The 26,186-nt window shown below is 44.5% G+C and overlaps 1 protein-coding gene across 8 annotated transcripts in view; it reads left to right on the top strand.

Annotated features, from left to right (window-relative positions):
* Nucleotides 1-26,186, top strand: part of CACNA1G (calcium voltage-gated channel subunit alpha1 G) — a 574,606-nt gene that overhangs the window by 433,885 nt on the left and 114,535 nt on the right. For all 8 annotated transcript variants that reach the window (XM_033960654.1, XM_033960655.1, XM_033960653.1 and 5 more), the window contains 4 exons: nt 5,781-5,874; nt 9,400-9,584; nt 11,900-12,343; nt 20,693-20,793. In XM_033960654.1, the coding sequence (XP_033816545.1) occupies nt 5,781-5,874; nt 9,400-9,584; nt 11,900-12,343; nt 20,693-20,793 (824 nt within the window). The remainder of the gene's footprint in view (nt 1-5,780; nt 5,875-9,399; nt 9,585-11,899; nt 12,344-20,692; nt 20,794-26,186) is intronic.

Genomic DNA, 26,186 nt, shown 5'->3' with positions numbered 1-26,186 from the left:
AGCCTCAGTTACAGTGAGCCTATTGTAATCTGGCTCTACTCAAAGTACATCATAGCATCAAAAACTTTTGATTTTGAAAACTACAGAAGAACAATGCTACTGTTCAGATTTATGTAAACTGGATCAAAAGTTTAACTAGCGGGGCCTACGATTGTTTTGTGGTCTACTACCACTTCTTCAAGGCCATTTAAACCAATGAATACAGACTTGAGAAGTAATCTCTTCCTCTGCTGCTGAAGAAGTAGTAGTAGACCACGAAACAATCGTAGGCCCCGTTAGTTAAACCCTTGACCCAGTTTACATAAATCTGAACAGTTGCATCGTTCTTCTGCAGTTTACAAAATTGAAAGATTTCTATGCCTACGATGGACTTTGAGTAGAGACACAACAAAGGAGTCATGAGGATGAGATGTCAATAATTCAGCCATGGGTATAAAGTTCAAAGTTCACTTTATTGATAGTAGCACTGCGAGGACTCGAAGACTCGACAATGACAGTGTTTCGGCATCTATGCCTTTAGCAAGAGTCTCAACGGCTGGTAGTTCTATTACATAAATAGAGAATGCAATTTCGGTCAAATTTAGAAGCGAGCAGGAAAATATCTGGTGTCCAAAGCAAAGCTTTTTCACTCGTGACCCTCAGCTTCGCTTTGGACACCAGACTCTTGACATAGATGCCATAGAGTCCTTGCAGTGCTACTATCAAATAAAGTGAATTTTGAACTTTACACCCGCGACAGAATTATTGGCATCTCATCCTCATGACTTCTTGTGCCTTGATTGTCTCGTCGTTGAGGCCTCCTTGGGTTCCCTTTTTGGTACTTTGAGGAGAGCCAGATTTCGATTTCTTTAACGCTGGTGACAGTTTTGTGATTTGTTCAATGTGGAGAGTATATAGTAGTAGTATAAAGATATATATGCATGAAAAAAAATCTATAAAATTACCCCACTAATGTCAGCTGAAGCAAACATGGCAAGACTCAACAACTCTGGCAAAATGTGTGCTTATGATATATTCTGATTCTGTGTTTCATACCCAAGGAAATGCCTTTAATATTACACTGTGTATTGCGATCCCATGCGTAATCAAGAGAGAGATCTGAGGAGCTAGGAGTTGCTTCTGTGCTAGAAAAGTGCATTTGTTCACGTATATTTGATTGGTTAATGCGACTGAAAAGGTGCAAGCAAAATCGATCTAAAGCAGTGGTCTCAAAGTCCCTCCTTGAGGGCCACAATCCAGTCGGATTTTCAGGATTTCCCCAAGGAATATGCATGAGATCTATGTGCATGCACTGCTTTCAATGCATATTCATTGGGGAAATCCTGAAAACCCGACTGGATTGTGGCCCTCAAGGAGGGACTTTGAGATCCCTGATCTAAAGTGTGCTAACCTATGAATTAACGTGCATAAAGTTTATTTGTGCACACTAAAATCTTCTAGCACATGTCCAAGAATTATTACACAAATGTGTAATATGAACCGAAAAACTTCTGGAAATCAGGGGGAAAAAAAGGTCAAATGAACCAAAAACAAGTCAAAATGTTTCCCTGCACGCTTCCCTGTCCTATGTCAATAACGAGCAAGATATTGGGTCAGAAATCTGTTCCTCTCTGCCCCAGCTAAGTTTGATCCTGAGTTCTGAGGCCACTGACATTTCCATCTAATGAAGAGGTCATTGTTCGACATACCCCAGTGCTGATATTCAACAGGAGATAACTCTCGTTCCGTTATCTTCCAGTGACTGGGTGATCCCCAAATTTTCAGTGGTATCTAAGTGGATAGTTCCTCTTAAAATCTGGGGATACTGCCTCAGCCTTATCTGGTCAGTGCTAGGATGGCTCAGAGATGGAGCTGGGGGTGGAGCTGGGAGTTACCTGGCCTCAGCCGATATTTAGTTGCATAAGAGAACAAGAGGGCACTCGCTAAACTTAAAAGGGGATAGATTCCGTACAAACGTAAGGAAGTTCTTCTTCACCCAGAGAGTGGTAAAAATCTGGAATGCTCTTCCAGAAGCTGTTATAGGGGAAAGCACCCTTCAGGGATTCAAGAAAAGGTTTAGATAAGTTACTGCTAGTCCAGAACATACGCAGGTAAAGCTAGACTCAAATAGGGCACTGGTCTTTGATCTAAGGGCCACCACGTGAGCGGACTGCTGGGCACGATGGACCACTGGTCTGACCCAGCTGCGGCATTTCTTATGTTCTAATGTTCACTAAATATAAAGGCACAATTCAGCTGATAATGACCAGCATTTTTTAAATGGTACAGGCTGAATATTATCCCCCCCCAAAAAAAAAAATTTTTTTTTACAGTTACAGGGAAAATAATATTCAGCCATACATGATCAGCAATTTTTTAAAGACAGGTGCTGGCGTTGAATTTCCAAGCAGTTGGTGGCCTGCTGGGAGTTACCAGGGTATCACCAATATTCTGCAGTAGAGCACAAAGAGTTAACTTAGAGCAATCTGATTGTTCCAGTTGGTCTTGTAGGGTTTGAATAAGAGGAACTGAGGTTTCAGCCATTACACAGTGGCTTTCTTCAGGAAACTATCCAGTTGGAGGCGTAGCCAGGGTGAAATGGGGGAGGTACCCTGACGAAATTCACAGTATGTTGATTCCACTTACTCAGATGTGGCACGACCCAGACAACGGCAACAATCATGGTGCCAGCCGTGGAAGCTTAAGAGAATTTAGGACAACCTTTTTGCTGTCCTCAAGTTAAAAGGTACTGCTGCTGAATATTGATTATGCCCGGGTAACTTCCGGCTCCACCTCCAGACTAACTGGATAGTACCAAGGCAGTCTCTCCAGACTTTCAGCAGCGCTGTAGGGTTATATGCTGCTGAAAAATCTGGGGATTACCCAATCATTTGAAGATAACTGAGTAGGAGCCTCTCCTACCCTCCCAATAATATAAGAGCTTAAGAATAGCCCTACTGGGTCAGACCAGTGGTCCATCCATCCAGCCCAGTATCCTGTTTCCACAGTGGCCAAACTAGGTTACAAGTACCTGGCAGAAACCACAAATGAGAGCAACATTCTGGAATCCCAAAGAGTAGCAACATTCCATACAGAATCTCTCAGAATAGCAAGATTCCGAAATCCCAGAGAGTAGCAAGATTCTAGAATCCCAAAGTGTAGCAACATTCCATGCTACTGATCCCAGGGCAAGCAGTGGCTTCCCCCATGTCTGTCTCAATAGCAAACTATGGATTTTTCATCCAGAAATTTGTCCAAACCTTTTTTAAACCCAGCTATACTAACTGCTGTTACCACATCCTCTGACAATAAGTTCCAAAGCTTAACTATTGTCTGAGTGAAAAAATATTTCCTCCTATCGATCCTAGAGTTATTAACATTTGTTACCACCATTAACATATATTATCAATAGCGTAGTAAGAGGGGTAGTCCACCCATGGCACCATCTTGGTGAGGGCGCAGGTACCCGTCCTCCTCTCCATCACTCCCGCTCTTTCTCGGGCCCCTCCTTGCCGCTTCCCTTCCCCCATACCTCTGAAACGTTCCTGGCGCAAGCAGCAACCCCCAAGGTGCTGTCACGTCAGTGTCAGCTCTTCCTATGACATCATTTCCTGGACCTGCACCTAGGAAGTGACATCAGAGGAAGAGCCGACACTGGCACAACAGCAGCTTGAGAGTTGCTGCTCGTGCCAGGAACACTACAGAGGTACAGGGGAAGGGAAGTGGCATGCACACGGCAGGAGGGGGAGGGGCACCATCACCCCGGGCATCTTTCATCCTCGCTATGCCACTGTGTATTATTAACAAGATCCCATTGAATGAAGTGGAACAATAATCTCCCCCCTATACAAGGCATTATTTCATCCTACGGACTGTCTTACACCTGCAATATTACCCACAGCTCACTGAATGTGACCAATTTAAATCAATGTTATTCAATGCAGTTACAGTGCAGAGTATATTGTGTACATATCACATGTACAAATTGTTAATTTAAGATGTGCTAAATCAAGTAGCAAACACGAACACAGCAACAGTGAAGACGTTCAAAGTTCAGATGTGCAACTGCATTCCAAAATTCTGCGATGGCTCGACACGCACATGTTTCGGCCTCTAGTGGGCTGCCTCAGGAGCCATATTGATGATTTTCACTCCTGTGTGGAGCAACCCATCTCTTGTAATTTAATCAGCATAGCTCTTGCACTTTAACCAATACGCCGATGTCTTTTTTCTCACGTTGATGGTACGCACGAGAATTTTACCTGAAAACGATGCCCTTAAATGGTTCCTTTTAATGTGAATCCAACAAGAAGAGGCACTGGAGGTGTCAAATCCAACCGAATGGTCAGAAATCCTTTATTTGCAGTTTGTATCAGAGTTTAAAACAAGCAAAGTTACAAAAGACAAAGTCCCGATTAGGATCCGAGTTTCGGCAATACCATTGCCTTCCTCAGGGGGCAGTTGTAAACGCGTCGGCGTCTCTTCATCCAAAAGAAGCGGCAAATCAAGTATTTCTGATCATTCGGTTGGATTTGATATCTCCACTGCCTCTTCTTGTTGGATTTGCTTTGCTTCGAGGCTTAGTACCTTCTTTCCCCTTCCCTATATACTTTTATTGTGAGCCACTCGCCATAGGAGTGAAAGTTTATCATCAGTGTATTGGTTAAATTGCAAGAGATAAGCTGGTTAAATTACACGAGACGTGTTGCTCCACACAAGAGTGAAAATCATCAATAAGGCTCCTGAGGCAGGCCACTGAGGCCGAAACACGTGCGGGTCGAGCCATCACACTTTTAGGCAGAACTTTGGAATAAAGTTGACATCAGGAACTTTGAACATCTCCACTGTTGCTTTGTTCGTGTTTGTACTTGTGGCGATTTATCTCCCTTTTTTTTTTTTTGGCCTAAAACAGGTAAAAGAACACATTTGTGGCAGGGAAGATTATAACCCTCATCGTCACTGAAATGTTATTAAAGATGATGGTCTTTTAGGTAGATGAAGAGCTGGTTTAAGAGTACAGGGTGCCCTTAGCAAACCTTTAGGGCTCCTTTTACGAAGCCGCAGTAGCGGTTTAACGTGCGTAATAGCGCACACTAAACCGCCGGATGCGCTAGCCGCTACCGCCTCCTCTTGAGCAGGCGGTAGTTTTTCGGCTAGCGTGGGGGTAAGCGCGTGATTAAAAGTCACGCGCGCTGAAGCCGCTAACGCGGCTTCGTAAAAGGAGCCCTTAGTCTTGCACACGCACACACCTCAATTTTCAGCTCCCTTGCCCATTGGTTCCCCCTCCAGGACTATTGTAGCAAACTCTGCAACAAGGAACACCCAACAATAATTCTATCAAAATGCAAAATTGGACATCGTGCTTTTAAATGTTAAACTTTGTTTTGCAGGTAAAAATATACGCTGGTGGTTCTTTGAGTTTATGTGACTCTCAAAACGCACTGCGTTGCTCTGTCTGCAGCTGTCTCCTTAGAAGATGTCATCCAAGGCGATTCCCTAATCTTGCCTAATGGTTATCTGGGTAGATAGGGTCCTTCAAGCTGGTGACTTTGGAAGCAAAGCTGAATTGAACTTCCTCCACCTCTCTTAATAAAAAGGTGGCCATGTAATTGACCAGTGGCTTCTCTTCTGTCATCATAATGGTGATGGCCAAGCCCCAGTCCATTCTAGTGCATGTGGCAGTCCAATGTAGGTTGCAGGTTCTGCTGAGGAGCAGCGGGGTTCATTATACAGCTGGGTAATGGGGAGTAGTACCTGATTTTGGGTTCTTCAAGGATCTAAGAACTTTTCTGTTGATCCAGGGAGATGCTTCCAAATCTGAATCCGAGGCTGACTTTTTCTCCCAGAGTCTGGAGGAAGAATGTGGGATGAAGAAGAACCCTTCCAACCCAGCCAGTAAGTGAAGTCGCCAAGTGCACTCAGTTTCATTTCCGGAAATGTGACCCAGTTGCACCTTAAGTTCTCGTGGCTTTTTTTTTTTCTTTCTTTTTATGCAATTTGAGAACTTATCTAAATAATTGCTTTTTTTTGTCCAATAAATCTTGGAAGAAACTACAGTGAACTTTCTTAAGTAGTGTGAGGTGAACTCTGGAAAGAGAAGATTTTCCAGCTGGACCTGTGGAAGGACCCCTGTTTCACTAACTGGTTTGGCTCATGAGTTTACACAGTACATTTCTTATTCTGCCCGTACATAAATAATCATTTCTTACAGTATCCACAAATGTCAGCACCTTCCTGCTAGAAGCAGAATAATTTTGTCAGGAAGAACAAACAGATTAAGCACCACTGGGAAACCAATTATGTCTAAATTGCAATACATATCAAATATATGGAGTCTGCCTGTGTAATCAGTTGAGGTCTGACGACAGTTCCTGACTATTTGCTTTTCATATCCCTTCTGTTCATTTGATTGCCTTGGTTTTCTCCTAGCAAATTGAAGTCATGGGATCCCAGTGGCAGGAACCAGGGACAGGCTTTAAAACTGCTGAAACAAAGATTATTCTAGGCACCTACAGAAAGTGTGATACTTATCCCCTCTTTTACAAAGGTGCACTATGCACGATAAATATAATCGCGCGCTAAACACGGGCTAAAAGCTAACTCGTGCATGTTATCCTATGGACGCGTTAGCGGTTAGCGCACGTGTTGATTTAGTGCACGCTAAACATGCGCTAAAACGCATGGCCTTAGGGTCTGATATTTCAAGGATGTATGAATCCTAATTCTGAGAGTTATGCTCACAAATTGGTCTCTGAAAGTTTACTAGGGCTGAGTGCATAAATCTTTACTCAGAATCACTGGCATAGTAAGGAGGGGGCAAGGGGGGGCGGTCCGCCCTTGGGCGAAATCTTCCTCGCGACACTGACATCCCTCTTCCTCTCCGTCCCCCCCTTCCCGCTCCTCCCCCTCTTGCGCTCCCCTTCCCTCCGCCCATATCTTTTTAACGTCGGCGCGAGAAGCCACCAACACGCAGCTCGCGTCGGCTTCGGCGCTCTCTCTGACGTCACCACCGGGAAGGGAGTGACAGCAGAGAGCGCGCCGAAGCCAAGACTTCTAGCGGGAAACATCCAAAGTCGGACTTAGACGTCCTATCAAAAATGGCCCTCGACACTCCTACATTTCTCTGCAAATAGGTCATAAATTTAGGAGGCTAATTTAGACGTGTAAACGTACGAGCTCAGCATTTTCTCAATATCAGGCGGGCCCTTTGTAGACGTTCATCCCCAAACCTGTGGAGGGGCATAATCAAAACATACGTCTATGTCTGATTTGGATATATCTAGTCCCCCTGGTTTTCAGCCCTCTGTATGAACCATTAGGCCTTACTTTATCCTGTAACCATTTCCTTTTATTAGGGGATGGTTCATAGACAAAAGCGTGCGACGACAACCCAGCGCAGACAATTGAGTGCAAGGTGGAAGCGCGCCGAAGAAAAACAGTATTTTAAGGGGCTCTGACGGGGGGTGTTGGTAGGGAACCCCCCCACTTTACTTAATAGAGATTGCGCCGGTGTCATGGGGGGTTTGGGGGGTTGTAACCCCCCTCATTTACTGGAAACTTGACTTTTTCCCTCTTTTTTAGGGAAAAAGTGAAGTTTTCAGTATAATGTTGGGGGTTACAACCCCCCACAACACCGGCGTGATCTCTATTAAGTAAAGTGGGGGTGTTCCCCCCTCACACCCCCTGTTGGAGCCCTTTAAAATACTGTTTATCTTTGGCGCGCTTCCGCCTTGCGCTCAATTGTCTGCGCTGGGTTGTCAGCACGCGCTTTTGACCTGTCACCGTCACCCAAAGTCAGCAGTGGGAATTTTTTTATTTGAAAATCGTATATCTGGATGTCTAGACATTTGATCATCCAGACCGCCACTACATCTATCTTTATACAACATTCTCAACCAAAAATTCAGCCAAGTCACAAATGCACAGAACAAAACCTTTTGGACATGAGAGGGGCCAGCATTGTGACGGACTGGCCACACAGACATGGCAACAGAGCAGTGGAGCACCTTATAGGGCACTGCTGTGAACTTCACATAAACATCTCACCAGAATTCCCTTATAGGTCATGGTGAGTACCCAGAACACCCTTAAACCCCACTATACCCACCTGGCTATAACCCCAAAAGCCCTTATGGCCGCAGGTGACACCTATATGGCAGTAGAGTAGGGTCTGGGGTGGATTTGGTGGACGCACATGTCCTACCATAAATGTAGTGCTTAGAGTGGCTTATGGGCCTGGGTCCTCCTTTCTATAATTCACTAGCCCACCTCCTAGGCTATTTAAGAGACCTGTGTGCAGCTCTACTAGGCTTTCCTATACTAGGTGCTGATGTTCTGGAGACAGGTATGTATGTTTTTATTCTGATCTTTCTGGGGGGGTGAGGGGGGTCAGTGAACACTGGGGGAGTGTGTGGGGGGGTCTTTACTTTGTCACTGCAGTGGTTATCTGGTCACTTTGGATACCTGTTTTTACATCATCTAAGTAACAACATATAAGTTCCATCCAGGAAGTCTCATAAAACCTTCAATTATCCCTGCAGGACTACTAAGTCTAGGCTGGCCCACATCCCTCCCTAACCACTCCCCCAGATACGCCCCTTTTAGCTCTGGGCACACAGCAGCATTCAGAGGCCTAAAAAGTCCCTAGGTATGTCCATAAAATAGGTTTGATTATCGGCACTGGGACAACCTGACTTTTAGGTCGTCCAGTGCCAACATGGGCAGGTTTTTAGACGTGTTTACATTTTGACAATGAGCCCCATACTGAATACTCTGGTTCTCGAATGGAATCATTGTCATGATGGCAATACAGTTCAGTAGTCAGGAAAAGAGAATGACACGGTGGCGGTTTACCCGCGGCTACCTTGTTTAGCTGCGGGTAACCCGCCAAAACGGGGAATGAAAAATAGCAGCCTCTGCGGGGACGGGGACAAGGCCATTCACTGCCCCATGGAGCGGTGAATGGTTTTGTCACCGCAGTGAGGCATCAAGGATCGCGCGGTCCCCGCAGCCCCCACCCGCCCGCCGGCTCGATCGTTTAACCAGCTTCCTCTCTCCACCTCACCTTAGTTTGCCGGCTTTCTTTTTTGGCGACCGGCACGCTTTCAAAGAGCCGCGCATGCGCGGCTGCTCAGTATTCAATCTTCTGCTCTGACCCAACCGGAAACAAGAAGTTGCAGCAGAGCAGAAGATTGAACTTTGAGCAGCCGCGCATGTGCGGCTCTTAGAAAGCGTGCCGGTCGCCAAAAATCGATGTTTTAATTTTGTAAGGGGTTAGAAAGAGATGTCTGAAGACAGTCCATGATTAGTGGTCTGAACGTGATATGAATATTCATTGCAATTATTTGTTTGCTGAAGTTCTGTGGAATACTAGAACTTTAGCCAGGTGGAAAAGTGCTGATTTTGGCTTTCTTTTTATAGTGATGCCGTTAAAAGACCAGCTGGAGAAGAAGAATAGCCTGACTCCACCCCTCATCATCCACACAGCTGCCACGCCCATATCCATGCCCAAAAGCGCCATATTTGGAGATGCATCTCAGAATCATGAATCGCGGAGAGGCAGCAGTGTCTCTGTTGAACCCCATGCCTGTGAACTGAAGTCACCGGTACGGCCACACAATAGAATGCCGCTATAAATGCTGCTCTCGTGTTTATAGATAGATGCATCCTGATTCTATAAATAGCAGACGTATTTATGTGCACAAAATTGTGCCCTATTTTGAGATGTGCATGCAACTAAGGGTTCCTTTTACTAAGCCGCGTTAGCGGTTTTAGCACACGCAACATTTTAGCGCGCGCTAAACCCGCACTACGCAACTAGAACTAACGCCAGCTCAATGCTGGCGTTAAGGTCTAGCGTGGGTGGCAATTTAAGCCCTAACGCGGCTTAGTAAAAGGAGCCCTAAATTGGCTAACAAACCAATCCATGCCAATAATTGGGCACTAACAATCAATTGTTGTCCACAATATGGATTGGCATGTGCCAGTGACTTAGTAAGGGGGGGCGGGGGTGGACTGACCCGGGTGCCATCTTGGTGGGGGCACTGGCACCTCTCTACCCCATGCCACACTCATGCCCTCCTTTCTTATCCCCTCCCCCCCCCGTTCCTCTTTAAAATCTTTGCCAGCATGAGCAACTACTCTGGCCTGCTGCTCAGGCCAGCCTGGCTCCCTCCGAAATCACTTCCAAGTCGTGGGGCCAGGAAGTGATGTCAGAGGTATGGGGGTGGGAAGGGAGGGTGCGAGTGTGGCGCGGAAGAGTCAGGGGGCTTGAAGCGGGGGGGGGGAAGAGGTGGGCACAGGGCTGCCATTCAAAAGAGGGCATGGACAGGTTAGTGGCGTTCACTAAAGATGTTCACAGTATTACCGTATTTTCGCGGATATAACGCGCACCCGTGTAAAACGCGCACACGGGTATAGCGCGCAGAAACCACACTTGTATGTACGGAAACTTTTGTATACAGCGCTCATGGGTATACCGCGCATGCTGCCCGACTCTCCTCTGGCCACCCCGACTCTCCTTTCGCCCTCCCCGACTCTCCTCTGGTTGCCCCGACTCACCGTTCACCCGCCCTGACTTTCGGGTTGGGCCCATGTGCCTCAGGCCGCGCCCCCAGGTGGGACCTAAGGCTCCAGGGCCTATTCTGATTGGCCCACGCGCCTTAGGCCCCACCAGTAGGCGGAGCTTTAGGATGGATGGGCCAATCCGGCCTCATTCCTTCGTTGGCTGCCTGCCGGACAGGCGGGTTTGGCTCCCGTCTGTCCGGCCAAATACCAAAGGTACGGGGAAGGGGGGTGGGGGGGTCGTGGGGGTCGCTAGGGGGATCGCGGGTCGGCTGGGGGGGCGGTCGGAGGTTCTTGGGGGGGGCGGTCGTTGGGGGGAGGGGGGTTTGCGTCGAGGGCAGGAGGGCCTAGGATCCTTCCTGCCCGTAATGTAGTGCGAGGTGGGGGTAGGGGGTCGCCGTGGCCAGGAGGGTTTGGGCTCCCTCCTGGCCCGATATTGTCGGGGAGTCGGCGGTCCTTCGGGGTGGGGGTGCGAGCGTCCTTCCGGATGATGAATCGGGCGTCGGGCGGGGTGTGAAATATGTAAAAAAAATTTTGTATACCGCGCTCAGGCATATAACGCGCGAAGGGTATGCGCGGTACGTAAAAACGCGTATAACGCACGCGTTATATCCGCGAAAATACGGTACTGAATGCCGGGGATCCGCGCCTAACTTACACACCAAGGTTTGCACCAGATTTCAGTTGGTTTAAGCCCTAGCATGCGAAGTGGGACACGAATCCCAGCGCTACTCTGTAAAGGGCACCAATTCCAGATGCCCATTATGGTATACCGATCAGCACCAAGTTTTTATGGCGCTGAATTTTGAGCACTATTTACGAAGTTCAGCCCTGTGTATTTAGCCGTTTGTTTTCCAGCATTTTTGGTCCTGTTTTATCTGTTTGTTGATTAATGAATGCATTTGGATATGACTGACTCTGTCCTAACCACAATTGTAGTTCTTTTCTGATACTTATGGTATAGATTGTACACTGCCTTGCTCCGCTTCTGTAGTTAAAAGCGGTATAGAAAGTCCTAAATAAATACATGCATGAATATAAAATTCACCCACTAGAAACATGACGGCAGATAAAGGCCAAATGGCCCATCTGCAGCATCCACTATCTCCTCCTCCCTAAGAGGTCCCACGTGCCTGTCCCACATTTTCTTGAGTACTAGTATTTTATAATCTTAGCACAGAAATGGCACCTACATTTAGGTGCTATATGTAGAAGATAGCTTAGTCCTCACATGGTTAACTGTTCAGATAACTTCAACCAGTCCTCAAGGTTGTAACACTTCTATTTATTTCTATAAACTCAGCAACTTAGATATCCCTTCTTGACATGTGTTGCGTCAACCTTCTCATCCTCCCAGTCTAGTGCCCGAAGCTCTCCCCACAGTCCATGGAGTGCAGCCAGCAACTGGAACAGTCGCAGGTCCAGCTGGAACAGCATGGGTAGGGCTCCCAGCCTGAAGCGTCGTAGTCAGAGCAGTGAGCATAAGTCCTTACTATCTGCAGATGGAAAGGAAAGCTCGGAAGATGGAGATACTTCAGATGAGGAAAGGTCCAGTCAGGCTGGAAGCACGAATGGTTCTGTTCACCATCGAACGGAATCACTGGAAGCTAAAGGTTCATTTGACCTACAAGACACTCTACAGGTGCCTTATATTTACCACTCTCCCAGCATACATAGCAACCGGACTTCTCCGTCAGATCACCAAGACTGCAATGGTAAAAACTCCGCTGCACTCATGTTTCATCAGCTCCATCTAGAGGACCCCAGACAGGAGTATGAGATCGATGATGATGCTAACATGGTAAGTTAATTCAGAAAGCATTATGAGAATTTACACGATTCTGCAGGAAGAGTAGAACCTTTTGTAAACCGTAAGCATTGGCTGACTCTACAAAGCAACTCAACCTGGTGTCTGGTTTAGTCTTGTGCACCATGAGATTCATTTCATTCTTCCATTGAGTGTTGTCATGGTCTTTGATTTAAGGGCAGTAGTGGCATCCTACCCCCTATCAGGGTAAGTGCAGTATTATGTGTATTAGTGAATGGGACAATCACTATAAACTATAAAATATTCCTACTTTTCCATTGGATACTAATAATATTATTTAACCCATTTTGAAATTATCTGTTTATTTTAAACCTGTATATGAATTAAGAATTAAGGAAGAAGTGAGAACATGATATAGCTATGCATAAACAAAGAAAAATCAGAACCATAGTCCAACCCATGTGGAGTGCCACAAGGATCACCCCTGTCACCCACACTCTTCAACCTATACATTGCCTCCCTAAGCTCCTACCTAGACAAATTAGGCATTACCTCCTACATCTACGCAGATGATATCACCATACTCCTCCCCTTCGACCAACGTGAGCCCTCCATGATAGGCACAATACACGGAACACTTGAAACAGCAGCAAAATGGATGAAAGAACACAAACTAAAACTTAACCCGGCCAAAACAAACTTCATCCTCCTTGAAAACAGCAAAAACCCTACCTTGACAAAACAACCCGGACAAAACAAACTTCGTCCTCCTTGAAAACAGCAAAACCCCAATCTTGACAAAACAGCCCGGACAAAACAAACTTCATCCTCCTTGAAAACAGCAAAAACCCAACCTTGACAAAACAACCCGGACAAAACAAACTTCGTCCTCCTTGAAAACAGCAAAACCCCAACATTTGAAATATGCTGAATTTTCAACAAAAATGCTCTATATAAGGATATATCACTATGAAGATAGAAATATGAGAAAGTGAATTGTAGTGCTATAAAACCTATGTATGAATAAAGATTTGAAAAGTGATATAAGGAAACATGAATTAAATTATTAAATTTTGTAAATAGGAATTGAGATAAAATAATAAATTGTTATCAGATTAATACGGGTGGATGGTGGAAAAAAGAAAGTGACTGATATTCAGAGCGCATGAAAACATTTTATATTATAGACGCTCTAAGTCTGAGGCAATTTTCCACTTAGTACTAATGTTAAGATAAACAGATAATTTCAAGAAGGGCTAACTAATATTATTAGTATCCAATGGAAAAGTAGGAATACTTTATAGTTATTAGTGAAGGGGGACAGAATGTTGGTACCAGTCAAGCTTAGTGCGCGCTAAAATGCTGCGCGTGCTAGCTGCTACCGCCTCTTTTTAAGCAGGCGGTAGTTTTTCGGCTAGCGCCCATAGTGTTACCATTAACCCCATCTGCTAGTAATTAGGTCTGATTCCATGAAAAGGGAGCTCTGCTAAAATAGTCACAAGTAAGCCATGTTGAGAACTTCTCTCCTTAGTGTGATGAGTTTCATTCTCTGGTAACCAGAGTCGACATTGTGATGTCATAATGCCTCATTCCACCAATGCCTAAAAGCCAGTCTCATTAGTGATGTCACAATGGCTCAATTGTCCTATACTTGGCTCACTTTTAATAAATATAACAGTGCTGTAATATATGCTATTTTACAGTTCACCCCAGTTATTAGTAACTAGGTATTGCATAAAATGGGACCTGTGCTATAATAGCACAAGTTAGTGGTAAAATAAAACACCTTAACATAAGCCCATGTTGATGAACACACCCCTACCGTATGCTATTTTAGCACCGGTCCCATTTTAGGCAATGAGGCTTGAGGGAAAGTTAGCAATGTGGGCTACCGTTAAGACATGTAATTTTATTGTTAACCCTTACTGTAGATCTCACTGCATGGAGGTGTGGTACATAAAAGACCATGACTGGGATAGAGATGTACTGGAATGCGTTGCCAGAGGATGTGGCAAGAGCGGTTCATGTAGCTGGTTTTAAAAAGGGTTTGGACAAGTTCCTGGAGGAAAAGTCCATACACTGCTGTTGGGAGAGACGTGGGAGAAGCCACTGCTCGCCCTGGATCGGTGGCATGGAATGCTGCTCCTATTTGGGCTTTTGCCAGGTACTTGTGGTTTGAATTGGCCTCCATGAAGACGGGATACAGGGCTAGATGGGCCATTGCTCTGATCCAGTAAGGCTATTCTTATTAGAAAGGGGTAAGAAGTAGCATTATAAGAAAAAGAATATTATAAAACAAACGGAACAGGGATTATGGAGAGGGTTAATACTGAGGGGGGGGGGAGAGGGAATGGAGCATCCATTTATATTGGTGTAATTAGCAATGACCTTCACAGATGAAAGGTCGGGATAGAGATTTAATTAAAGATATTCCCAAAATTGCAATAAAAGAGGGCATGCCAAAGAAGAGGCAGCAAGGCATCGATTTTGTTCAGGTTGCAAGCGCTAATTCAAGCTTTAGCACACAAACAAGTGGAGAAGGCCTCATCCAAGGCGAGGCAAATGATGGGATGTATCAATAGAAGCTTCGTCAGCCGCAAACCTGAAGTCATAATGCCACTGTATAGAACCATGGTGAGACCTCATCTAGAGTACTGTGTGCAATTCTGGAGGCCACATTACCGTAAAGATGTGCTTCAAGCTGAGTCGGTCCAGCGAATGGCCACTAGGAAGGTCTCCGGACTCAAAGGTCTCTCATACGAGGAAAGACTGGGCAAATTGCAGCTGTACTCTCTAGAGGAGCGCAGGGAAAGGGGTGACATGATTGAGACTTTTAAGTACGTCACAGGTCGTGTCGAGGTAGAAAACGATATATTCCTTCCCAAGGGACCCTCAGTCACAAGGGGGCACCCGCTCAAACTCAGGGGAGGGAAATTTAGTGGTGACATCAGGAAGTATTTCTTCACAGAAAGAGTGGTAGATCACTGGAACAAACTGCTCGACTTTAAGAATAAATGGGACATCCATGTGGGATCCCTACGTGGGTCGAGCAGCACTCAGACTTAATGGGGTGGGTCAGTAGAGTGGGCAGACTTGATGGGCTGTAGCCCTTTTCTGCCGTCACCTTTCTATGTTTTCTATGTTCTATGTAACCTGAAAAAGGAATACTTGAAAATGTCCTATTTCTTGGGAACACTAAAAACAGCCTTAGCTTGTAGGAAAGTTAGTATGTAGAAGCCTATTTATTAGCACATATTAGTAGACATAACCCCTAGTTGTGTTGTAAAATTCTTCAGTTGCTTTCCCGTACACAGCTGAGCTTGCAAAACATTACGTGAGCATCAGCCTCTGGTGAAACTCAAGGCTCATTAGCTATTAGCAGTCACACGGCAGTCATAAAATAAGTTCTGCCTGATATAGCTGCTGTGCTTTCATCTGTGTGAGGTGAACTGTTGGAGAGTCTTATATTCATTTACTTGGATTTAGCTCAGAACTTTTGGCAATAGCATAAGGCAAGTTCCAGTCAAATAGTTTGTAGTTGAGCCAGCGGAGGGTTAAGTGACTTGCCCAAGGTCAGCAAGCACGTCAATCAGATTTGAAACCTGGCATGTTTTATCAAATTAGAGTCTAAGAATGATGTTTTTCTCAACCCAGATCATCTTATAAATGCTCTCGAGGCAAGGAAACCCCTATTTCCTGTTATGCCATCCACGCCCATCTCCTAATTTGACATAAAAAGCCGGTTCTGCTAATGAGACCATTCCTGTTTTAGGTACTGGTTTTGAAGTCCACTTCTAACTAGTATTTTTCATGATTTTTCCTTCCCCCTTCTTTATATTTTTATGTTTGTCTGATGATGTGCTTTGTTAGAACTAGTTTTTCTTGGGGGGGGGGGGAATTACTTGTGAAAATTTATTGCCTATAATGAGGGATTGTTGCAGTTTTCATGTGTTGTTCTTGATAGTATAAAATGCACTAATATATAAAGATTTGAACCCTGGCTTCCTTGGTTCTCAACCCACTGCCCTAACCACTAGACTGTTCCTCCGTGGTAGGATGATGGATGCAATCTTTGGTTTCTATTTTCAGTGATGTTACTATGGGGCTCATTTTCAAAAGAGACAAACGTATAAAAATCAGCATAAAACAGTACTTGGATGCTTTAATCTCCAAAACATCCAAGTGCCGATTTTCGAAACTAATTTTTTTAGATATACTGCAAGGCTTGTCTAATATTAAGAGGGCATGTAAGAGATATGTTTTGGGTGGGCTTAGCAATTTGACATCTTGCAGGGATAATCAAACCTTTTCCAAGATGTTCAGTGTGTCACTTAAACATTTGGAGTTAGACCTGCTTTAAAAGCAAATAAGGGCAAAAAAAGGTATCTAAACTGACCAGATGACCCCTGGAAAGCCAGAAGTATGGCCCCCATGCACTCCCCCAGTGGTCACTGACCCCCCCTCCCACCCTCCACCCCCAAAGATGTAAATGAAACAGTACATGCCGGTACCTGTCTCTAGAACAGCAGCACCAGATATGGGAAAGCCTAGGAGAGCATCTGGGGGGTGGGCTAGTGAACCATAGAGAGGAAGACCCAGGCCAATAAGCCACTCTAACCACTACATTTATGGTAGAAAGTGTGAGCCCACCAAAACCCACCCAAAATCTGCTGTTCTGTCATAAAGGTGCCACCTGTAGTCATAAAGGGCTTTTGAGGTGGTAGACGGGCAAATATAGTAGGTTTTAGGGACGTTTTGGAGGGCTCACAAACACTAAAAGAGGGTTCTGGTGATATATGTACCTGACACCCTTTATGTGAAGCTCACAGCAGTGTCTCACTGCCCTGTTGTTTATGTCTGTGTGGCCAAATGGATGTTTCCCCGCCCTGACTTTTGGGTGTCCTGCAGAAAGTATCAAAAGTCAGACTTAGATGCACTGTTGAAAATGCCTCTCCACAATTTTACAACTGCAAGGCGAGTTGGTAGCCAGAAACTAAATTTGAGAAATTCAGGTAAACACTTGTACACAAAAATAGTATATAATAACTGGGGAAAACCACTGCTTATTCCTAGGATAAGCAGCATAAAATCTGTTTTACTACTTGGGATCTAGCTAGGTACTTGTGGCCTGGATTGTCCACTGTTGGAAACGGGATACAAGGCTTGATGGACCTTCGGTCTGTCCCAGTACGTCAATTCTTATGTTCTTATGTGAGCCAAGTATAAGACAGTCAAGCCATTGTGACATCACCGATGAGGCTGGCTCTTAGGCATTGGTGGAATGAGGCATTATGACATTACAATCTCAGCTCTGGAATGTTGCTACTCTTTGGGTTTCTGCCAGGTACTTGGGACCTGGGTTGGCCATTGCTGGAAGCAGGATGCTGGGCTTGATGGACCTTCGGTCTGTCCCAGTATAGCAATTTTTATATTCTTATGATGGCCAGAAATCATCTCCTAGCTTTTCATAAGATGCAAAATGTGATATGTGAGATCCTGTACACTTTCCGTGGGGGCCCATTCTCAGAAACTGCAGCTATTTCTGTTGTCGCTATATCTCATCTGAAAATAATGCATATCTTTTCATCATCTTCCCACATGCTGTACTATATTTAGACAATATTTGAGTGAATATTGTAAAATATTTGTATCTTGTATTTGGCAGAATCAAGGGAGCGAGGCATCTGATTTTCATCCTTTCCCTTACACGACTGACTGACTGCATTGCATTTCATTCTGGCTTCATGTGTTGGTGCCGATTCTTTTTCATCTTGATTTTTTTTTTTTTTTTTAATTCAGGCTTAAAGTAACAGGCTTTGTGGTTGTCTGTATGTCTAATTTTTCTATAAGCCTAATCAGATACCTGAGCCTTTTGTGAATTTCTGCCAATTAGGAAACCTATGCAGTGTTTTAAGTTAACCTGATTTTGCTTGAGTTCTTTAATTTTGTACTACTTTTGTCATTAGAGACCCCCCGCTGTTAGGATTTAGATTACTGACTTAAGCGAAGTATAAATGTTACCTTTGCTTCTTTCTTTTCTTTCATCTCCTTCCTTAAACACAACTTCTATTTATAATCTTCCGCTTCCCCTTCTCCCTATATTTATTTTCTTTTTTTTCATTTTCTCATGCAGTTTTTGGTTCTAACCTCCTATTTTCCTCTTATGTCCCCATTTCTTTCCTCTGCCTCCTTCTTCCCCTTTTCTTTATTGTTCTTTTGACATCTTGCCCCTCTGTCTCAACTTTTCCAAAGTTTTTTCCTTGCTCTCCTTTTCTTCATCCCGCTGTTCTCCTGCCTTTCCTCCTTTTGGTTCTCCCCTCAGAGTTTTTTCTCCTCCTTTAACTCCTTTCTGCATGCAGCTGGTTGTGTTTGACATCACTTATAGCTGAAGGCAGACTGGCAGCTGGGGAAACATTTCAACTGTTTAAATCTGATGGAAAATACTTGAGGAGAAGCCTCTTCAGATGCCTTTTCACAGAATGCCTCAAACACCTGTTTCTTAAGAGTAATTTCCTTCTTATTCACTGCTCATTATCTTTCTTGCATACAAGGAAGGGCATGCAAAATAGAGATATTGTATATGTGTGTGTGTGTGTGCACATGCCTCTGTGTGTGAGTGTTTGTATATGCATTCCTGTCTGCCTGTGTGTATGTGTGTGTGCATGTTCATACGTGTGTATATGTTTGTATATGTGTGCATGTTTGTGCGTGTGCTTGTCTGTGTGTGTGTGTATATGCATTCCTGTCTGCCTATGTGTATGTGTGTGTGCATGTTCATATGTGTGTGTTTATGTGTTTGTGTATATGTGTGCATGATTGTGTGTGTGCATGTCTGTGTGTGAGTGTGTGTATATGCATTCTTGTCTGCCGGTGTGTGTGCATGTTCGTATGTGTGTATTTATGTGTATGTGTGTTTGTGTGTGTGCGTGTGTGTGTATGTGTGCATGATTATGTGTGTGCATGTCTGTGTGTGAGTGTGTGTATATGCATTCTTGTCTGCCTGTGTGCATGTGTGTGTGCATGTTCATACGTGTGTATTTATGTGTATGTGTGTGTGTGTGTGTGTGTATATGTGTGCATGATTATGTGTGTGCATGTCTGTGTGTGTGAGTGTGTGTATATGCATTCTTGTCTGCCGGTGTGTGTGCATGTTCGTACATGTGTATTTATGTGTATGTGTGTTTGTGTGTGTATATATGTGTGCATGATTATGTGTGTGCATGTCTGTGTGTGAGTGTGTGTATATGCATTCTTGTCTGCCTGTGTGCATGTGTGTGTGCATGTTCATATGTGTGTGTTTATGTGTTTGTGTGTATATGTGTGCATGATTGTGTGTGTGCATATCTGTGTGTGTGTATATGCATTCCTGTCTACCTATGTGTATGTGTGTGTGCATGTTCATATGTGTGTGTTTATGTGTTTCTGTGTGTTTGTATATGTGTGCATGATTGTGTGCATGTCTGTGTGTGAGTGTGTGTATATGCATTCTTGTCTGCCTGTGTGTATGTGTGTGTGCATGTTCATATGTGTGTGTTTATGTGTATGTTTGTGTGTGTGTGTATATGTGTGCATGTCTGTGTGTGTGTGTATATGCATTCCTGTCTGCCTGTGTATATGTGTGTGTGCATGTTCATATGTGTGTGTTTATGTGTATGTTTGTGTGTGTGTGTGTATATGTGTGCATGTCTGTGTGTGTGTGTGTATATGCATTCCTGTCTGCCTGTGTATATGTGTGTGTGTGTGCATGTTCATACGTTTGTGTGTAAGTTTGTGTGTGTTTGTATATGTGTGCATGTTTGTGTGTGTGCATGTCTGTGTGTGAGTGTGTGTATATACATTCTTGTCTGCCGGTGTGCATGTGTGTGTGCATGTTCATAGGTGTGTGTATATGTGTGCATGTTTGTGTGTGTGCAAATGTGCATATGCATGCCTCTGTATGTGAATGGGGGGGTGTATGTGTATGTGTGGGGTTTTTTAATGGAGCAGATCGTTCGTGTGTCACACACGCACATCTGTGCCATAAAAAACAAAGAAACCGTAACAGCAGTGACAGGAGGCTGCTTCCCCTGTCACTGCTGTTAGGGCTCTGCACATCTGTCAATCGCTCGGTGAGCATACAAACTTGTTAGCGCATCGATCGCTCCTCTGCAGTCGGCCAGAGAATTGGCCATGAGCGATCCAGTCAGTATTACCAACTGACTTTAGTGCATCTAGCCTTTAGTCCTTTAGCCTTCACCTAATTTAACTGTGCATCACTTGGAGAGTGCTTTTCTGGTGGGAGGAAGAGGAAGGTAGCACTCTGTTTTGCATATTAAGCTCTGCTGTTGTTTTAATCTGAAGGACATGATCAGTGAAACTCACTATAACAATCTCCTGTTTCAGAGTAAAGGAGAGCGTCTGAAGGCTTGGATAAGAACTCGCCTGCCACCTTGTTGCAAGGAACGAGATTCCTGGTCCCTCTACCTCTTCCCTCCTCACTCAAAGTAGGACTTCAGTACAGAGATGAAAACGTGGCATCTACTCTGCTAGTTTTAAGTGTTATGCATTCAAGGCCCCTTTGACAAAGCCATGATTCTCCCACTGCAAATGCACCAAAACCAGGCTCCTAAGCTGCAGGAGAATTACTACTATGTAAAAGGGGCCTTTAATTAGTTATGCAGCTTTGTTTCACAATCGCAGGCAAGATTATATGTTTCTAACTTCCCTTCTCTGTTTAAGCATTCCAAATTCTTTAATTTTATTCACCTCAATTTGTTCTTACTGGAGCTAAACAATGGAGATACTGATTGTTATAATATCAAACCAAGCCTGAGGACTTCTCTGTCTGCTGTTTACTGTCTTAATTCTCTACGATTGGTTTGAAGCCATGAATACATTCAGAGGAACAGAATTTTTTTAAACTACGTTTTTCTCTTATTGAAAATGGAGTCTAGAAGCCTCTTGCGTCCACAGACACAATCACTATTGCAGTGAATCTGCCTTTGCTCCAGGCATCTGTACTGGAAGGGTAAAGCACCAATGAAAAAGCCTCTCACTGCATATCTGCCCTGCTTGAAAGTGTAGTTACTTACCTGTATCGTAGGTTCTCCGTGGACAGCAGGATAGTCAGCCACACATGGGTGTTGTCCCAACAGCTCCCAATTTGCGGATAAGCTCTCCAATAGCTCAGAGAGATTTTTTTTTTTCTCTCTCTCTAAGCACGTGCAGTGCCCGGGCTCCACTGGGCATGCCCGAGCCCTACCCATTTCCCCCTGCTTCCCCCTAATCCCCAGTCTTTAGTTTCCGCCCGTTCCAAACGGAGTTTTTGCATGCTGTCGCGTAAAGCCAGCCTCTGCAATCAGCAGATTGGGGTTTTCGCCCTCCAGACTGCATGCTGCCACATACAGCCAGACTCTGCAGGGAGCCGATCGGGGTTCCCCCTCCAGCCCCAAAGGTAAGTCCTATCTGCTTGTTTTTGGGAAAACCTCTGATAATCTTTTGCAGCCCCGAGGGCTCTGCCCCACCCTCCTCCTAATCTGAATTTAAGGAGAAAGAAACTCCCATGCTTCAGTGAATCTGCCTTTGCTCCAGGCATCTGTACTGGAAGGGCAAAGCACCAATGAAAAAGCCTCTCACTGCATATCTGCCCTGCTTGAAACTGTGCATTGCTGTTCACAACTGCACTTCAAGCAGTGCTGAAGAAAAGAGCACTTGATGCCATATATCTTTGCACAGGGAAGCTGGGGCAGCCAGCAGTAATAAATATTGCACTTTAAACAGCACATCTATAAACAAGGAAATGACAGACAAGTTTCATGTTTATTATGACTAGAGCGGGCTGCTTGGCAGAATCAGTACGAAAGTGCTACGAGAGGCTGCTGGAAAGTTCCCAGCCCAGCCAAGAAGAGAACGATGTGGAGCCATGAAACTTACAAGTTATTCCACACTTTTCTTGACACTTTTCATTTCAATGAGGCAAATGCATCTAGTAAATGGGCCCAAGTATAGGGAAACCAAGCCATTGTGACATCACCGATGAGGCTGGCTCTTAGGCATTGGTGGAATGAGGCATTATGACATCACAATAGGAGGGGCCACTGAATAGTTCTCAGCCCAACCAAGAAGAGAATGATGTGGAGCCATAAACACAAGTTATTCCACACTTTTCTTGATGCTTTTCATTTCATAGCATTGAGACGAAAAGTGGCAAGTTTCATGGTTCCACATCATTCTCTTCTTGGTTGGGCCGAGAACTTTTCAGCGGCCCTCATACATTTATTTGGAAAATTGCTTGATTACCTTTTGTAAAATAACAGCAAAACAGTTTACAATTAAAAATACAAAAGACCAAAAGACATGTGAGGGGAGACTGGAAGCCCTGAATATGTATGCCCTAGTGGAAAGGAGGGAAAGGTGAGATATGATTCAGACATTCAGATACTTGAAAGGTATTAACATAGAACAAAATCTATTCCAGAGAAAGGAAACTGGTAAAACCAGAGGGCATAATTTGAGGTTGAGGGGTGGTAGACTCAAGAGTAATGTTAGGAATTTCTTCTTTACGGAGAGGGTGGTTGATGCGTGGAATGCGCTCCCGAGGGAGGTGGTGGAGAAGAAGACGGTGACAGAGTTCAAACAAGCGTGGGATGAGCACAGAGGATCTCTAATCAGAAAATAATGGGTATACACTGAAGGAACAAAGGCCAGTACTGAGCAGACTTGCACGGCCTGTGTCCCATATTTGGACATTCAGTTGAGGACAGGTTGGGAAGGGCTTCGATGGCTGGAATGGTTAAGATGAGTTGGAGTGAGCTTTGACGGAGACTCCAGTAGATGGAACCTAAGCACACTACCGGGCAGAGCTCTGGGTTTATGGCCCAGAAATATCTAAGAAAAAGAACCATTTAAATTTAATAATTTATAGAGCGTGTATGGTTGGGCAGACTGGTTAGACCATTCAGGTCTTCATCTACCTGCCGTCATTTACTATGTTACTATGTTGCAATATAAATTACTAGTCATTAAGCCCATTACATAAACAGGTGCTAGAATATATGTATGTCTGTCTTTCTGTCTCTCTCCCTCCCACTGTCTCTCTCTCTCCCTGGCCCCCTTTCTCTGTCTTTCTGTCCCTCTCCCTGTGTCTTTCCTCCAGGTATTTCCCTTCCCCTCCAAATCCCTGTGCAGCAGAATCAGCATTTTCCCCCACCCCCCTTCCCAACTCTTAGCACGATGTAGCCTGCTCCTTTTGGTCCCTCCCCCTTTCCTCCCGCGGTGTAGCCTGCTCCAAGGGCCCCCTCCCTTCCCTTATCGTGTTTCCCACATGCAGGCCCAGCTTCTCCCTGCACGTACCGTTTTTTTTGTTTCTGTTTCCCTCCCTCGCGTGGCTGCCTGCCTGGTCGCACTGAGCGGCTCGCAGCTGGAGTCTCTTTCGGCGCTTCCCTGCCCAGTCCGCGGTCTGGCCTGCTCTGGGCGAGTGTCGCAGGGCTCCTCTCGATCCCCGCCAGCGTCGGAAGCCTTTTCCGGCGCTGGTGCGGCTCATGAGAGGAGCCGACACTGCAAGCAGGGAGTCCAACGCTGGCGGCTGGGAAGCAGTAAGACTGGGGACTCGCGCATGCGCACTCCTGCGGCCACGGACCTACATCTCACAGATCAGAGATCACGGAAGCACGCAGTTGAGTGCGCATGCCTGGCTAGGGGTTTTATATATATAGATAATTAAAAGGTGAAGATTAACAAATAATCTAAATCAACAATCAATGAGCAAGCACAAAATAAAAGGAAAACAGAAGATAATGCAAAGAAAATTAACACAACACACTAAAGTGTGTGCCCACCAAGAGACGTGCTGCCCACTGCACAATAAAAGATGTTCATAGGTCAGGCGAGCATACCATGGTAGCCAATTTGCCCTTCCACCATGAACCTGATATTCAAAGCAGTTTTAGCAATTTCTTTAAATCGCTTGGTTGGGGCCGGCCACTAATAACCCCTTTTACTAAGCCTTGCTAGAGGTTTCTAAACTAAACTAAACCTTAAGTTTAGATACCGCATCCTCTCCATAGAGATGGAGCTCGGCACGGTTTACAGGAACTTTATATAAGGAAGGAAAAACATAATAAGAGTTAGTGATTATAAAGAGGGTAGCGAGATATACATTTTTGAGAAGAGTCAAGTTTTCAGATGCTTTTGGAATAATTGGAAGGAGACCTGATGCTCAAAGAATTCGTATGAGTGTCAGAGCAGCGTCGGAGCATTTAGCATTCCAGGCTGTGGTAAAAACTTTACTGTGGCTTAGTAAAAGAGGGCCTAATTGATGCTGACTATCACGTTTAGCACTGAACTCAATGCCAGCTATGTTAAGGGCACTCTGGGGGCAGAGTCAGCACTTGGCCGTGTAAAGGCTGATTTTAAGCCCTTAAGTGGCCCGGTTTACTATAAAAATGTGTGTCCTATTTTTATGCAGTGCCAGATAGACTAAAGTGATCAATTTCCGATAGAAGGAATAATTCTGAATCAAAATTAAAGGGACGGTATGATTGAGCCTCCCTTAAATACCTTCTATACCAGTGATTCTTTCGGCCCTCAGAAGTGCCACCAAAAGTTCAATAAACTTTCATAACAGTTGGCTTTATGCACCCTGTCGTCATCGGGTCGTTAATAATAATGTGAAATCTTAAATAAGTTAGATAAAACCATTAGCTTAATGAAGTGAATAGTACTTAGCTTGCGTGGTGGACCATGAGGGATAAAGTCGCCAACATGTTTCACCCTTAGGGGGTTTCCTCAGGGCACAATCCCTCAGTTTAACTCATTTTTCACGACGTGGCCACCCGATATGTGATATTTTTATGCAGTAACACATGACCACTTAAGTGATGAATATTGACTTAAGTGGCTATATGTTAACCAGCTCAAAAATAACCAGATATTCAAAACCAAAGCTCGCACAGGTCCCAGCTTTGAATATCTGGGAATAACACTGTCAGCGGTGAGCAAAACGTTCGCTATTCAATGGCTAAATATTGTCCCCCCCCCCCCCCCCTAGGTTTTCTAATTACCAAAGGTATAGATGGTTCTCACATATGTCAGAGGAGGAAAAATGGAATTATCTGTACCAGACTTAGAAATTGTGGCCTTCAAGTTACACAAAATGTTCTACCAGACACCCTTTAAGTATGTGGCATTATTTCTCTTGCTGGAATTTTACTGGGAGATGTTTGATCCAGATACTACAGATCATAAATTCTTTCAAGTAAATCTGACTCTGCCGTACGTAGGGGAAGCAAGAGACACCTTTGAAAAGTATCTCTCCTTTTTTTTAGTGGATCAGTAGATTCTGGCCCCTTTTTAAAGCAAATTTGATCATGTTTCCCCACTTCTGTCCAAGCTTCACTGGCTTCCAGTAATTTCCAGGGTTCATTTTAAATGCACCTGCCTAGCTTTTAAGATCCTACACAGCATCCTCCCTCCCCTAATACCACTCTCTTGGAATTCCTTGAGTCCTGATACCACCAGATCCTCCCAAAAACTTAAACTATCCTTCCCCTCGCTAAAATGAGGGAAATCTCTCTTCTTCAGAATCACTGAGCTTTGGAATAACCTTACTGCCCCACTTCGGAATCTGGGCTCCTTCCAAGTATTCCGAAAGCATCTGAAAACTAGACTATTCACAAAAATGCAATGCTCTCTTCCCTTCTACTCACCCTCCAACTCACAAGTTGCTTCTTCCTTATATTAAGCTCTCGTAAACCATGCCGAGCTCTAATTATGGAGAGGATGCAGTATATAAACTTAAGGTTTAGATTAGATTAGATTAGGCTGGTTTAAATTTAAACCAACATAACATGATGTTTTCACGCCTGGATAGTTATTTAGAAGTCATTTCTGTGTCATC

This window comes from Geotrypetes seraphini, chromosome 10 (assembly GCF_902459505.1).
Source record: "Geotrypetes seraphini chromosome 10, aGeoSer1.1, whole genome shotgun sequence".
In the NCBI taxonomy this organism is placed as follows: Eukaryota; Metazoa; Chordata; class Amphibia; order Gymnophiona; family Dermophiidae; genus Geotrypetes; species Geotrypetes seraphini.
This window is presented reverse-complemented; position numbering and strand designations above follow the sequence as displayed.